General features: G+C 31.2%; 1 protein-coding gene and 3 non-coding genes across 4 annotated transcripts; 3 read left to right on the forward strand and 1 right to left on the reverse strand.

Annotated features, from left to right (window-relative positions):
* Positions 1 to 2,507: 2,507 nt before the first annotated feature.
* Positions 2,508 to 3,891, reverse strand: LOC120081975 (MLP-like protein 31). Its single transcript, XM_039037160.1, has 2 exons — positions 3,684 to 3,891; positions 2,508 to 2,944 (listed from the first exon to the last, which is right to left on the reverse strand). The coding sequence occupies exons 1-2, from the start codon at positions 3,868 to 3,870 to the stop codon at positions 2,673 to 2,675; spliced, it is 459 nt and encodes a 152-aa protein (XP_038893088.1). The 5' UTR covers positions 3,871 to 3,891; the 3' UTR covers positions 2,508 to 2,672.
* A 625-nt stretch (positions 3,892 to 4,516) lies between these two features.
* TRNAR-UCG lies at positions 4,517 to 4,590 on the forward strand. The gene has a single exon. It is a non-coding gene; the product is annotated as a tRNA-Arg (tRNA).
* A 6,798-nt stretch (positions 4,591 to 11,388) lies between these two features.
* On the forward strand, positions 11,389 to 11,462 carry TRNAR-UCG. The gene has a single exon. It is a non-coding gene; the product is annotated as a tRNA-Arg (tRNA).
* A 3,498-nt stretch (positions 11,463 to 14,960) lies between these two features.
* TRNAR-UCG lies at positions 14,961 to 15,034 on the forward strand. The gene has a single exon. It is a non-coding gene; the product is annotated as a tRNA-Arg (tRNA).
* The last annotated feature ends 1,899 nt before the right edge of the window (positions 15,035 to 16,933 follow it).

Below are 16,933 nucleotides of genomic sequence, written 5' to 3' on the forward strand. Positions count from 1 at the left end.
AAGCCCAAAGTTCGATCATCCAAGAAAATCGACAAACCCAAAGTTCGATCATCCAAGAAAATCAACAAGCCCAAAGGTCGATCATCGAAGAATATCAACAAGCTCAATGGTCGATCATCCAAGAAGATCAACAAGCCAAAAATCGATCATCTAAGAAGGTCAACAAGCGCAAAGGCTGATCAACCAAGAAGATCAACCAATTTAAATATTAAAGTTTATTTTGAATGCATCAAAGAATTATTGTGTTGGAGTTTATACTTGCTATACTTAAATTGATATAAACACAAAGTTCAAATTCTATGAAACAAGTTTCTCTGAAACCTCGTGTGAACAGTAATAACGATCTCATTTAGAGGTCATAGAAATTTGAGTTGTTACAAATGGTATTAGGGTGAAATCTCTCTCAGTAAGATGTGGTATAGGGACGAACTAAACAAAAGTTTGTGGGCATGTAATGCCCAAGTTTAGAAGGTGTAAATGAATGATCCAATATTATATCCAAAGGAGAGGGATCCTACAGACATAAAAGTATGGTAAGAAAGGCTTAAAATAATAGAAAGTTACTACCTATACCAACAAGATGCACCTACCTTTTTAGTAGCTCAATCATAGGCTTATTTTAGAGAAATTACTTGTTGGGTGACATCCTGGAGTTTTTCCTAGAAACCATGTGAGCGAGGACAAAACATATCGAAAGGACTCGCGTTAGTTTGAGGGATAGTCTTTACTCTTTGAAGAAATTCAAGACAATCAAGAATGACCTAACAGGGTCATTTGGGATGCGTGGGAATGTTGGTGCCATTAGAAGCTGAATCAGAATTCTGAATTCTAGGCCTATACATTTGGGTTTATAATTTTCATTTATGGTCTATCCATAGGTTGGAATCTTTGATTGGAGTTTTGAAGCAGTTTTGGATCAAGCCATAATTTGACTAAGTGTTTGGAGACCCTCAGGATGAGTTTTATGCTTTTGGTTTAGGCCCTAATATCTATGTCAATTTTGGTTTATATTTAGGATTTGATTGAAAATTTTTACTTAAAGCTAGCGAGGAGATTGATATGTTTTGATAAAAAAATATTTTGGCATAATTTCATGGTAAATAACGTTAGTACTAGTATGCCTTCATGTCAAGAAAAATAAAAAAAAAATGTTATTATTTTTGCCAAATAGTTTTCGAAAAGCATATTTTTCTCATAATTGAATAGATTCATTTTAAAGCATGTTGTGAATTTTTATAAGATGTTATTATATGTTTTATATTGTGGGAGCCTTTATTGCATGTTGAATTTTACATCAGTTTAGTGCCAATTTTATCCTCCTACCCCGTAGTTATGTATGCCTCAGTTTGTGTTCTTCGGATTCACTATATTAAGATTGTGTTCCTTTAGGTTCATAAGTTTGTATTCCTTCAAGTTCACCAAATTAAGATTGTGGTCCTTCGGGTTCACCAATTATCACGAGTACATTTTACTTCCAGTAGGACAGATTTCATTGTTCAATCGCATGTGATTGCATAGCAATAGTAGGGTTACTTACTAAGTATGTTTTAGATTTTTTTCAGGTAAAGGAAAGAAAGTACCAGGCACTTGATGAGGAAAATTGATGGTGGTGCCCCATGGGACCAAAATTTATTGCTTCTACTTAATTTCATGTTTTCAAATTCTTTTTAAATATTTTCATTGAGAATAATTTATTTTTCAATACACTATTTATTTTTTCTTATTTTTATAGGAATTTTGAATTAAATTATGTTTCGACAATTGAACCATTTATTTTGGTGGGAATTTATTTATTTTAAAAAAATCTTATATTACACTAGAACAGTAAGTAGTTTTAATTTTAAAACATGATGTGGGATAGTAATGACCTCGATTAGTGATTTTGAAAAGTCGGGTCATTACACTGTATTTCTTCCACCTATAGCCATTTTGATTGTTTGGTTCTTTTGTTGAAAATAACCATTCTGATTGTTTACTCCTTCAAGGCACGTATACAACACAAGAAGTTGATTATCAAGGTAGATTCAAATATTATTTCATGTTAATTGATGGTGCAACTTTAAAGAACGAATTCTTTGGGACCTTACTACCTGCTTGCACTAAGGATGGTAACTTGCAAATTATCCCTCTTACATTTTTTACATGGCGAAATCTTAGGTCAATTGATGTATTTCCTAATTTGTTTATTCTTCTCTTGTACATATTTACCTAGGTATTCTTCACACAACATATTGACTCAAAGATACCCAATTTGAACAGAAATACTTATAAATTTCAAGGAATTTTAATTGACCTAACTTGTAAGGTTCTGTTTTCTATAAAGGAATGGAAATAACAATCTCACTGTTATTCAATCTAATTCTCATTGGTCTTTATATTTGAAAACGAATGAAGATATCATACATGGAGATTTTCAAATTTTCATTCTAAATTAACTTTTGTAATTTTATTCTTTGTAGGATAAATTAGAACAAGAGTACCAAAAATTAAATCGAACCAGATTAGAATGACTTCTCAAGTATACGAATACACTTTCTTTTGCACTTTAAAATACTTTCAGTTGAGAAGTCATCTCAAACCGACTCTACATGCATGCATACATTTATTTTATCCTTATAGTTGGTATATTAATACAAAGCAAATAGTACAAGTTGTGTTCATGCTTCATATATTTAATTGCCTTTCAAAAGATGGTCACTAATGTCCTTGGAAATGCCAAGACAAAACTCTAGCAAGGAATGTGAATCAGGAATATTTTCATGAAGTTTCTCATATTCCATTGTCCAATGAACCACACTTCCCCTACCTTTTGGAATAGCTTGGATGGTATACTTGAAGGTTTTGTAATCCTTTAAAAGGTCTCCCTCTATCACCTTCAAACTTATCATATTTTTTGCCAAATCTACAGCTTCAATGACATCCTTTCCCACTTTAGCCTTTCCATCTACAATAAACATACATAAATTAATGGTTAGTATCTTGTTTAGCCCATGAACTTTGATGTATCCCTTAATCCTAAACATATGTTTAATTTTATCTCTCTCTGACCCATTTGATATTTTTCTAAAATTCATGAATCAACAAAATACACAATAAAAATTGAAATTTTAGGATTTCATTACGCATAAAATTTAAATTTAATTATATCTAATAATATCGATTCATTTTTTAAATATGAAGTTGAAAAACATATTAGACACAAAAATATTGACTATTCAAAAACCTAATTAGACACAAAATTTAAGATTTAGGCCTCTTTGATAACTATTTGATTGGTTGTTTTTTCACTTTGAAAATTAAGCTTATATATGTCTACGCATTGATTTTTTTGGTTTATTATTTTTTTAATTTAATTTGAGTGTTTTGAATGAACCAGGTAAGTTTGAAAACTAAGAATAGTAAGTTTTAAAAATTTGTTTTGTTTTTTGAAATTTAACTAACAATTACAGTGTTTAATTAGGATAGGGAAAGATGAAAATCACAGTAAAAAAAAAGTTGTAAGCAACAAAATTTCAAAGACCAAATAGTTACGAAATAGAACCTTGTCAACATATTATTAGACACTTTAAACAGTTGAATTAAATAGACACAAACATCGAAGTTCAGCAGAAAAAACTTTGTAATTTAATCTAAATTAATTTGCACTGTAAAATTTAAACAAAAAATTAAGGGGAGAAAAAAACCATGAAAGTAGTTCCAATAGATGATAGAGCCAACTTCTCCCCAGTCACCCTCATACAATTCACAGCTTTGTACTTTGTCCCCAGAAGCTTTTGAAACATGGTGAAGCCTTTTGTTGATCAATTCATGAAATTTTGAAGCTGAAGCCTCAATTTCTACATCAGCTTCCAATTTTCCATGGAGAGACATTGTCTTGGTTTGAAATATAAGTTCTTATACTTCAATAAGATAAGTTGCTAGCTATGGCACTTGATACTTATATTGAGGGTTTCTCTCACAAGATATTTCAATTTATGTCATGTTATAGCAAAAGAATCTTTGTTGGGTCATCCTATTAGATTGTGACTTAACATTTGTATTCATTGTATCATTAATTAATTATGTCAAGCATATGTTAGTTCATCAGATACAATTAGCACATAGAACTATTATTAAATGTCAAGTATCAAAATGGGCAATCAACATATTGTCGCAGTGGATTCATAACCCTAATATCTTGGTTTTGAGTATATATTTAAACAAGTTGAGTTATGTTCAAATTGACACAATTGTTTTTACTATTTGTTCTCATTTGAGTATATTCATTATGATAAATTAAAATTCTATTCGGTAGTCATTTTGTTTTTTTTTTAAATAACGTGTATGAACACTACTTTTACATATAAGTTTATTTGTTTTGTTAATTACTTTCTATCAAATTTTTCAGAAACTAAGCCAATTTTGAAAAATAAAAAAAAGTAGTTTTCGAAAACTTGTTTTATTTGAAGAACTTGATTAATAATTCAAGTATAACGTGGAATAAGAAAATAAACAAATAGAAAATTAAACATCAAATGATCGCATAGCGCAGTGGATTAGCGCGTTTGACTTCGGATCAAAAGGTCGTGGGTTCGACTCCCACTGTGGTCCATTTAGAAAGATAAAATTGGTTAAACAAGTAAGGACTAAAAAGTTTACTAATACACTTATTTTTTTAATTAGTTAATGGATAACTAGACTTGAAAAATCGTGAAGATTTGGTATTGGTGTGAATCATTGAATATAATTAAACCTGCCAGATAATTTAGACCCTATTATTATAATTATTTTGTTTTAAATAAATATTATTTGAGAAGTCTATTTTTTTATAAGTTATAACCAAGTGAATTAAAATTATAATTAATATTTCGTCAAGGACAGAGGGGACAACGAAAATACAACTATGTCAGTTATTTATACTAAATTCATGACATTTTTTTCCCATAATTATGATTTTTTTTCTTTTTTTTTTAATGCATTAAATTCAAACTAAACGAAGATGCACAGTTTGTGGTTAAGATAGAAAACATTCCTGGGTGCCAAGGGAGTCGGTTCACGGGGGTCAAGGTAGAAAACGCTCTTGGGTGCCAAGGAAGTCAGTTCACACGATCTTCCCTTCATAGTTAAGGCACTATCAATTATATTTGCTCTAATTATGAATTATTTATACCTAATATTGAAACGTTATTTTCAAAGTGATAATGACATGATGAGACTTGAAAATTATATTATATAATTATTTTGAATTGGTTAATGGGTAATTAGACATGAAAAATTGTGAAGATTTGGTATTAATAATTCATAGTTATGTATGGTGTAAGTCATTGAATATAATTAATCCTGCCAGATAATTTAGACCCTAATATTATAATTATTTTGTTTTAAATAAACATTATTTGAGAAGTCTATTATTAAGAAGTTAAAACCAAGTGAATTAAAATTGTAATCAATATTTCGTCAAAGATAGAGGGGACAATGAAAATACAACTGTGTCATTTATTTATACCAAATCTCATGACATTTTTTCCCCATAATTATGAATTTTTTCTTTTTTTTTTTAATGCATTGAATTCAAACTAAACGAAGATGCCCAGTTTGTGGTCAAGATAGAAAACGCTCTTGGGTGCCAAGGGAGTCAGTTCACACGATCCTCCCTTCATAGTTAAGGCATTATCGATTGTATTTTCTCTAATTATGAATTATTTATACCTAATATTGAAACGTTATTTTGAAAGTGATAATGACATGATGAGACAAAATTAAATATAGGCCATTTGCAATAATCTAAAAAAAGAATATTAAAATGGTAAATTTAGCAATAGTTTTTTTTCAATTTACAAATATAGCAAAAAAAAATACTAGATTTCATTTTTGTTTTTTATTACTTCAATTCTACCCTCTTTAATGTGTCAACATTTATATCAGTAGTATATTTGATATACTTTTTGCTTACAGTATAATTTAAGTGACATACTTTATATTTGGTATATTAGTGAATGGAGAGACCTTCAATCGATCAAATAGCATTTATAATTTTTTATCATGAACTTTCATTACTAGGTAATATTAGTAGTAAGTCCAAATCGAAGCACACGGAGTCTAAGATAAAATCTTTCTAAGGTAAATTTATTTTTGGAAAGCAATAAAAAGAAGGGATTTTGACATGATAAACTAAAATTCAAAAAAGTAAAATGTAGAAAGGAGATCGTCAAATATTAATGATTAATTGTGTCCTTAGACAGCGAATCGAGCATAGGAGGTCGTCGAGATGTTAGGGATGCAAAACAAGTAAAAACAAAGCAAATTACACCAAAATAAGGCCGATGACAGGGAGCAGCGTTGCGACATCATCCAACACACCTACCGCAACGCGGTGGATACGGGCCACACCTCTGTGGCCCTTATAAATATGACTTGATTTTTAGGGTTTTTAACATGCAAGGAGAAGGGGAAGATCCATCTATGAGCTATGAAGTTCCTCTTTAGTTTTTTTTCATCTTTTTTTTCTATCTTTTAAGTTTTAGGTTGAATCTTTTGGATTGTAAATAGCTCGATGTTTTCAAGCCTTGATTACTTCTTGGAGGTATGTAATCTTGATTAATTTTTTTATATGATAATATAATACATATTTAACAACTCCCCATTACATAGGAGTTATTCCTTCAAGATGGACAAGAGTTGAAATAACTCCCTTCCTCCCTCTTCCTATGGGTTTTGTGTTATGAATACAAAAAAAAAAAAAAAGAAAAAAAAGGGAAAGAAGTTAACAGTTTTCTTGATCTCTCGCCGAGTATAACAAGATCGCAAGTTTCTCGAGATGATCTGAGGTCTAACACGGGGACTTGCAACTAAAGGATGCTTGTGAAGTAATGTGTTTGAGGCGGGGAATAAAAATGAAAAGAAAGAAGTCGATTAACTATGCGTTACTCCTACTCCAAGCTAAACAGACTGAGCAATTAAAGTTTGACTATGAGAATCGGTAGAGATGCGGCAATTGCTAATGCGTAATGAAATGCATGGAGAGGTAGGGTTGGGGGAGAAAATTTCATCAAGTCATTTTGTTGGTCGCAAGGATAATCCCACCTCACCACACTAATGCATCGCACACCTCTCCATGGTCAGCCGCATGCTTATATCTCTATAACGCATGGTTGCGTTGAGCATAAGATTATTCCTATCTCTATGAACACTACTTACTTTACTTAGTGAGTTTCACTATTTACCCTCTCGAGCAGTTGATTATTACTACTCAGCTCATAGACAAGCATTGCGATAGCCTTGTACTAAGCAAAGAGGATTGACACACTATACTCGCGCAATGCACACCTCTCGGTGGTTTGCTACAAGCGTCATATCTCTATATTGCATGATTGATAAGCGATAACTCTTGCAGTCTGCACTTAACTCATTGTGATGAAAGTAAAAGATGGTAAAGTAAAAGATGATGACGAAAATGATGTTGAAGGAAATAAAGAGTTGTATTAATTACAAAATGTATTAATGTCTTAAGCCAAAATGTAATACAATACAGAGGTAAGAAGAGAGGTAGGAGGACTAGATGTAGAAAATCTCTTGCTTCCATCAGATGTGTGTCAAGATTGTCGGTGGTGCCATGGATGGGTGGTGGAGTAGTCTCTCTCGAGCTCTATCTCCGGCGAAGCTCTGGTCATCAATCGGAAAGGGTTGTGGGAATGAAGAACTCTCAAAGACTGTCTGCTCATACTCTCGTCTATGATCACAGGAATCTACCCAAGGTAGAAGTCCTGGATGCCTTGAATTTGGTCTCCAAGGCTCTATTTATAGAGCTCAAACGCTGACAACATTGGTAATCCTGCGATGAGTCCCTAGCATTCTTGTCATAGTAGGGGGAATGTCATCATGACCTTATCTCTTTGATACTCCTGAGGTATGCGTTCATGATTTTTTCTTCTGGAGTATCAAAGCATCCTACCCACTTTGTGATCATCGTCTATCACAAATATCACTCTAAAGTTGCAACATTCCATGCGATAAACTTATCTTCATGAAAATCAATGCATGCGATCAACTTTGTGATGGTCTGGGATCAACGCATACGTTCAATTCTTATGATAACTACAAAATTATACATTTTGACGCAAAATGCATGATATAGGGTTAGCGGGAATTTTCAGCGTTGATCGACGCAAGCTCATTTTTTCACATGAATTCTTATAAATATCAAAGCATATTCTACTCATCAATCCTTATAACTCTAAGTAAAAAGCTATAATAACTTGTATTTCTACAAGCTATCACCCCTCCCTCCAAGAACCTTCTTCCTTATTTCACATAGAAGCCCAGTCGTGCGCCTCTCTTCTTTGCTAGATCTGATCACCGCTTCACAACCCAGCTATCGTGACCCAGTTCTATCAGATTTGCCATCGTGTAGTCACGCACCGCAGCTCTCTCGACGACCAGTCGTTTGCGTCTCTATCTCACCACGCGTCGCGCCTTTAAAAAATTCCAGCCTTCTCTTCCTTGCCGTTTCGTTCGACATGAGGATTCTGATGAAGTTGCCACCAGGTACTGCTGTTCAGCTACTAGATCTGACGTTCGTCGCCTGTTCTCTGTTCGCCCCCTCCATCGATCGTGGGTTTCATTGGAATTGTTCCTTTAGGTAAGGTTGAGGTAAATAGTGATTGTTTTCTTATATATCTTGGCCACCCATTGAAGCTTTTGTTTAATAATTGGGTTATTTCATAATTTTTGGTTGAAATCAAGGTTTAAAGAATGTTGGGATTGTTGTCCAGCATGTTCATAATCTGTTGGTTTAAAATTTTGTGAGTATGTGAGGCTTCTCTTGAATGCCTAAGGAGTATTGGTTCCAACTTGTTGATACCCTTGGAATTTGGATGTTAGTGTTATGACCGATGGAATTAATTTTAATTATTGACATAGAGTTTGATCCAAGGATATTCACTCAAGTTAAATTAAAGATTGGTGTGCTAATTAGTTTAGGTCTAAATATAAGGTAAGTGTCTTTCTACTGGTTTGCTTTCGAACAAGTTGTCCCTACTACTTGGACTGTATATATTAGACTAAATGGACTGGTAAACTAGATTTCTTGGATTGTATATTTTAGACTAAATGGACTGGTTACCCTACATTACTTGGATTGTTAATTTTTGACTTATTGAACTGCATGATTTAATGATATTAATTTAATGGACTGTTTTGACCATGATGATATGTAAAGTTGACTAAGGATATGCTGGTAATGTTACTCTAAGATAAACGACTATAAATATAACAAAGAAGTTATATGTAAACTGATGCATGCTAAGTTATAAGGTTCTTGTTAGCTTTTCTTATCTTGGCAGGTGTACACATTCGATTGTATATTTGCACATTACGACTAATTTGTGGACCTTCGGTTTACACACTATGACTGATGCATGTTCCTTTAGGTTCATGTTTACGGCTGATTTGTGGACCTTCAGGCGATACACTATGACTGATGCATGTTCCTTCAGGTTCATGTTTACTACAGATTGTGAACCTTTAGGTATCACACTATGACTGGTGCATATTTTTCCAGGTTCATGTTTACGACTTATTTGTGTACCTCTGAAATACACACTAGACTGATGCGTGTTCCTTCGAAATCGCTTTTATAACTAATAGGTGACCCTTTGAAATCACTACGACTGATATGATATGGGTGTACATGTTGAGATTGGTGTCCTAATTCTCTCGGAGTCTCGTTGTTTATAATTATACACACTGTTTTATGAATAAAATAATTGTTATTTCATTCTGGCATTTACTCATATCCAATAAACAAAGCTCCATGGTTATCTTGTGTAAACTTAAGCATGTATATGAGATATACAAGTGGATCATGTCTTAAGTGATAACCTAAATAGGTCTGTAGTATAAGGATTAATGTGGGATACCTGATCCTTGTGACACTACAATTACGGCTCGCTTGGTAGAGGTTTGCAAGTGTTGTAAACTATTACAGATGGTAGATCCTGACCATTCATTACGCATAAAATTTAAATTTAATTATATCTAAAAATATCGATTCATTTTTTAAATATTTGAAGTTAAAAAACATATTAGATACAAAAAATATTGACTATTCACAAATCTAATTAGACACAAAATTGAAGATTTAGGCTTCCTTTGATAACTATTTGATTTGTTGTTTTTTCACTTTGAAAATTAAGCTTATATATTTCTACCCATTGATTTTTGTTGTTTTATTATTTTTTAATTTAATTTGAGGGTTTTTAAAGAACCATGTAAGTTTTTTAGTAAGTTTTAGAAACTTGTTTTGGTTTTTTGAAATTTAACTAAAAATTCAAGTGTTTAATTAGGATAGAGAAAGATGAAAATCACAGTAAAGAAAAGTTGTAAGAAACAAATTTTCAAAAACCAAATACTTACGAAATGGAACATTATCGACATATTATTAGATACTTTTAACCGTTGAATTAAATAGACACAAACATCGAAGTTGAGTCAGACAAAACATTGTAATTTAATCTAAATTAATTTGCACTCTAAAATTTAAACAAAAAATTAAGGGAAAATACCATGAAAGTAGTTCCAATAAATGATAGAGCCAACTTCTCCCCAATCACCCTCATACAATTCACAGCTTTGTACTTTGTCTCCAGAAGCTTTGGAAACATGGTGAAGCCTTTTGTGGAGCAATTCATGAAATTTTGAAGCTGAAGCCTCAATTTCTACATCAGTTCCAATTTTCCACGGAGAGCATTATCTTGGTTTGAAATGTAAGTTCTTATACTTCAAGAAGATAATATAAGTTGCTAGCTATGGCACTTGATACTTATATCGAGGGTTTCTCTCACAAGATATTTCAATTTATGTCATGTTATAGCAAGAGAATCTTTGTTGGGTCGTCCTATTAGATTGTGACTTACCATTTATATTCATTGTATCATTAATTAATTATGTCAAGCATATGTTAGTTAATCAGATACAATTAGCATACAGGACTATTATTAAATGTCGAATATCAAAATGGGTGCTAATTTAGAAAAGAAAAAAAAAACCATTGCAGTGGATTCATAACCCTAATATCTTGGTCTTGAGTATATATTTAAATAAGTTGAGTTATGTTCAGATTGACATAATTGTTTTTACTATTTGTTGTCATTTGAGTATAATCTTTATGATAAATTAAGTTTTTCTGGTAGTTTTTTTTTTTAAAAAAAAAAATAACGTATATGAATACTACTTCCATATATAAATTTATTTTTTTAATTAGTTTCTACTAAAGTTTTAAGAAACTAAACCAATTTTTAAAATTAAGAAAAAGTGTTTTCAAAAAACTAGTTTTATTTTAAGAATTTGATGAATAAATAAATAAATATTAAAAATGTAAATTTAATAAATAAAATTCTTACACTATCGTGTGACCGCATAGCGCAGTGGATTAGCGCGTTTGACTTCGGATCAAAAGGTCGTGGGTTCGACTCCCACTGTGGTCGCATGTTTGTTTATTCAATAAGATAAAATTGTTAATAACAATATATTATGTAATTATTTTGAATTGATGTTAATGGGTAATTAGACTTGAATAATCGTGAAGATTTGGTATTAATACTTCATAGTTATGTATGGTGGAGTCATTGAATATAATTTAACCTGTAAGATAATTTAGATCGTAATATAATTATTTTGTTTTAAATAAATATTATTTGTGAAGTCTATTATTGATAAGTCATAATCAAGTGAATTAAAATTGCAATTAACATTGGGTCAGGTACAGAAGGGACAACAAAAATACAACTGTGTCATTTATTTATACCAAATCTCGTGACATTTTTTTTCCCATAGTTATGATTTTTTTTTTATGCATTGAATTCAAACTAAACGAAGATGATCCCACAATTTGTGATCAAGATAGAAAACGCTCTTGGGTGCTAAAAGAGTCAGTTCACGGCGGTCAAGGTAGAAAACGCTCTTGGGTGCCAAGGGAGTCAGTTCACACGATCTTTCCTTCATAGTTGAGGCACTATCGATTGCATTTGCTCTAATTATGAATTATTTATACCTAATCTTGAAACGTTTTTTTCAAAGTGATGATGACATGATGAGACAAAATTAAAAACGGGCCATTTGTAATAGTCTAAAAAAAGAATATTAAAATGGTAAATTTAGCAATAGTTTTTTTCAATTTACAAATATAGCAAAGAAAAGACTAGATTTCATTTTTGTTTTTTATTATTTCAATTTTACCCTCTTTGATGTATCAATATATATATCAGTAGTATATTTGATATATTTTTTGCTTATAGTATAATTTAAGTGACATACTTTATATTTGATATATCAGTGAATGGAGAGACCTTCAATCGATTAAATAGCATTTATTATTTTTTATCATGAACTTTCACTACTAGGTAAGTAATAAGACCAAATCGAAGCACGCGGAGCCTAAGATAAAATCTCTGTAAAGTAAATTTATTTTTGGCATTATAAATTAAAATGCAAAAAAGTAAAATGTAGAAAAGATGTTGTCAGATATTAATGATTAATTGTGTTCTTAGATAGCGAATCGAGCATAGGACGTCATGGAGATGTTACAGATGCATAACAAGTAAAAACAAAACAAATTACACCAAAATAAGGCCAATGACAGGGGGCAGCGCCGCTTCATCATCCAACGCACTTACCACAACGTGGTGGATAAGGGCCGCACCTCTGTGGCCCACTATAAATATGAGTTGACTTTTAGAGTTTATAACATACAAGAAGGAGGGGAAGATCCATCTATGAGCTATGAAGTTTCTCTTTAATTTTTCTTTTAAGTTTTAGGTTGAATCTTTAGGATTGTAAATGGCTCAATAAACTTGTCTTCATGAAAATCAATGCATGTGATTAACTTTGTGATGGTCTGGATTAACACATGCGTTCAATTCCTGCGATAACTACAAAATTATACATTTTGACGCAAGATAACACATGATATAGGGATAGTGGGAATTTCCAGTGCTGATCGACGTAAGCTCATTTTTCCACATGAATTCTTATCAATATCGACACATATTCTACTCATCAACCCTCATAATCTAAGTAAAAGGCTACAATAGCTTGTATTTCTACAAGCTATCACCCCCCACCCCCCCCCCCCCCAAAAAAAAAAAAAAAAAAAAAACCTCTTCCCTGTTTCGCGTAGAAGCCCAACCGTGTGCCTCTCTTCTTTGCTAGATCTGATCGTCACTTTACAACCCAGCGGCCCAGCACTGCCAGATTCGCCATTTTGTAGTTGCGCGCCACAGCTCTCTCGACGACCAGCCGTTTGCATCTCTATCTCATCGTGCGTCGTGCCTATGTCAAATTCCAACCTTCTCTTCCTCGTTATTTCGTTCGATATGAGGATTCTGATGAAGCCGCCGCCAGGTATCGCTGTGTAGCTACAGATTTGACGTTCGTCGCCTGTTCTCTGTTTGCCTCCTTCAGTGATCGTGGGTTTCACTGGAATTGTTCCTTTAGGTAATATTGAGGTAAGTAGTGATGGTTTTCTTATATATCTTGGTCACCCATTGATGTTTTTGTTTAATAATTTGGGTTAGTTTATAATTTTGGGTTGAAATTGATGTTTAAAGAATGTTGGGATTGTTGTCCAGAGTGTTCATAATTTGTTTGTTTAAAATTTGGTGAGTATGTGAGGCTTCTCTTGAATGCCTAAGGAGTATTGGTTCCAACTGGTTGATACCCTTGGAATTTAGAAGTTAGTGTTCTAACCGATTGAATTAATTTTAATTGTTGATACAGGGTTTGATCTAAGAATTTCACTCAAGTTAAAGGAGAGATTCGTGTAATAATTTGTTTAGGCCTAAATGGACTGGTTAGACTAAATAGACTGGTTACCCTATATTGGACTTGTTACCCTATACAGTCCAAGCAATCTAGTGTAATCAGTCCATTTAGTTTTAAAAACTTGTTTTGTTTTTTGAAATTTAACTAACAATTACAGTGTTTAATTAGGATAGGGAAAGATGAAAATCACAGTAAAAAAAAAAGTTGTAAGCAACAAAATTTCAAAGACCAAATAGTTACGAAATAGAACATTGTCAACATATTATTAGACACTTTTAACAGTTGAATTAAATAGACACAAACATTGAAGTTCAGCAGATAAAACTTTGTAATTTAATCTAAATTAATTTGCACTCTAAAATTTAAACAAAAAATTAAGGGGAGAAAAAAACCATGAAAGTAGTTCCAATAGATGATAGAGCCAACTTCTCCCCAGTCACCCTCATGTAATTCACAGCTTTGTACTTTGTCCCCAGAAGCTTTTGAAACATGGTGAAGCCTTTTGTTGATCAATTCATGAAATTTTGAAGTTGAAGCCTCAATTTCTACCTCAGCTTCCAATTTTCCATGAAGAGACATTGTCTTGGTTTGAAATATAAGTTCTTATACTTCAATAAGATAATATAAGTTGCTAGCTATAGCACTTGATACTTATATTGAGGGTTTCTTTCACAAAATACCCTGTTAGATTGTGATTTACTATTTGTGTTCATTGTATCATTAATTAATTATATCAAGCATATGTTAGTTAATCAGATATAATTAGCACATAGGACTATTATTAAATGTCGATGATCAAAATGGGTGCAAATTTAGATCAACATACCATCGCATTGGATTCATAACCCTAATATCTTGGTCTTAACTATATATTTAAACAAGTTGAGTTATGTTCAGATTGACACAATTGTTTTTACTATTTGTTGTCATTTGAATATATTCATTATGATAAATTAAGATTTTGTCTAATAGTCATTTTAATTTTTTTTTGAAAATAATGTGTATGAACACTACTTCCATATATAAGTTTATTTTTTTACTAATTACTTTCTATTAAAGTTTTTAAAAATTAAACCAATTTTAAAAATTAAGAAAAGTAGTTTTCAAAAACTTATTTTGTTTTAAGAACTTGATCAAATAGTAAATCTAAAAATACAATAAATGACCGCATAGCGCAGTGGATTAGCGCGTTTGACTTCGGATCAAAAGGTCGTGGGTTCGACTCCCACTGTGGTCGCTTAATAAATATGTAAATTTTTTACCGAATTAGGATAAAAATCACATTATGCAATTATTTTGAATTGATGTCAATGGGTAATTAGACTTGAAAAATCGTGAAGATATTAATAAGGATATTTGTAATACATCTTAGAATAAGAGAAAAAAATAAAAAATGTAATGTAGTACATTTTTGCTTCTATTTTATTTTATCCTTATTTTATTCTTTCCTTCAAAACATAAATATATATAAATAAACATATATTTTAATTTTTTTTTTTAAATTTAAAATGATTTCTCGACATTAACTCAAAGTTAAATTAATGCGACATAAATCTAAATCTTTCCTTTAAACAAAATTAAATTTCGAAATTAACAAAATTGTCCTCAAATTTTACGAAATTATAGAATTTAATTATGAAAAACTCGGGGCGTTACTTTCCTTTTTTTGTATTTTATTATTTTCTTTATCCGATTTTTACTTCTTTCCTTTATTTTTTATTTTCTTTCCTTTACTTCTTTTTCCTTTTCTTTTTCTTTCCTTTATTTTTTATTTTCTTTCATTTCCTTCTCTTTTTTTTTCTTTCTTTCCTTTCTTTTTTTAAATTTTCTTTCTCTTCTTTGGTTTTTTTCTTATTCCTTTTTTTTTTATTTTCTTTCTTCGGTTCTTGTTTATTCATTTTTTTTTTATTATTTTCTTCCCTTTCTCCAATTTTTACTTCTTCCTTTGTCTTTTTTATTATTTTATTTTATTTTATTTTCTTTCTCCGATTTTTTGCTTCTTCCCTTTCTTTTTCTTTTTTTAGTTTTTCTTTCATTTGTTCAATTTTTGTTTCCTTTTTTTGTATTTAATTTTCTTTCCTTTTTTCAGTTTTTGTTTTTTTCTTTCTCTTATATTTAAAATTTTTCTTTCTTTTATTTAAATTTTTTCTTCTTCCTCTTTTTTTTTTTCACAAGAATTATGAGGCTGAGTTCCGTACTTAGTACGACTTGAAAAATACTCAATTCATAAGTGACTTAACACCAACAAGCCAATCATCAAGTTTGATTATTATAACAAATAATAAATATAAATAGCAAATGAAAGTCTATCAGTAATAACCACTAATATTTTCTAACTTTGATAGCTTAATATTTGATTATATTTTCATAGTTAATAGTCTCTTATAGAAATCTATCATTGATAGCCAACTTAGTGAATTTAATTAATAAAGTTGAATCTCGAACTAAAATATAAGTGAAATGCCTAGAAGTTATCACTAATAGCATGTTTATCAGTGATAAAAGCTATCATCGAAAAGAAAAGAAACTTATAAATGGTTGGGAAGGACAAGAAAGGGGCAAAAAGGTGTTTAGTGGCTATGATTGATAGAAGCTACTACTAATAGCATGTTACCAATAATAGAAGCTAATACTAATAACTTATTATCGATGATAGAAGCTACCCGATAATACGTTATCGGTGATAGAAGCTACCACTAATAGCACATTATCGATGATAGAGAATTATCACTGATACCATGATATCAGTGAGATCATTGATAACATCTTATCAGTGATGTTATCAGTGAAAGAAGTTATCACTGATAACCACAATATGCGTGATGTTAGTGATATCGGTGATAAAACTTAGGTGATATCTATATATCGAGTTTCTTTCAAAGGTGATAACCAATTATAGAAGTCTATCATTGATAGCTTTAAGTGTTAACATCTCAAGGTTGATTCGAATTGATGAAAATCTATCCGTGATAACGTCTGATAGCTGCTATTAGTGATAGCTATGATAAAAGATTATTAGTGATAAATATTATCGTAATCAAAGTTGTTGGTCTTCTTTCAAAGTTGATCACTATTTATAAATCTATCATTAATAGCCACTGATAGCCTTAAGTAGTACTATTTCAACGTTGATTCC

The sequence above is a fragment of the Benincasa hispida genome, chromosome 7 (assembly GCF_009727055.1).
Source record: "Benincasa hispida cultivar B227 chromosome 7, ASM972705v1, whole genome shotgun sequence".
NCBI classification, from domain to species: Eukaryota; Viridiplantae; Streptophyta; class Magnoliopsida; order Cucurbitales; family Cucurbitaceae; genus Benincasa; species Benincasa hispida.

What these genes read in the sequence shown, in the direction of transcription:
- LOC120081975 (XM_039037160.1), bottom strand. Translation starts at nt 3,870, where the DNA reads ATGTCTCTCCATGGAAAATTGGAAGCTGATGTAGAAATTGAGGCTTCA. An exon ending in CTATTGGAACTACTTTCATG is followed by an intron (nt 2,945 to 3,683) that starts GTTTTTTTCTCC and finishes TGTTTATTGTAG; the next exon opens with ATGGAAAGGCTAAAGTGGGA.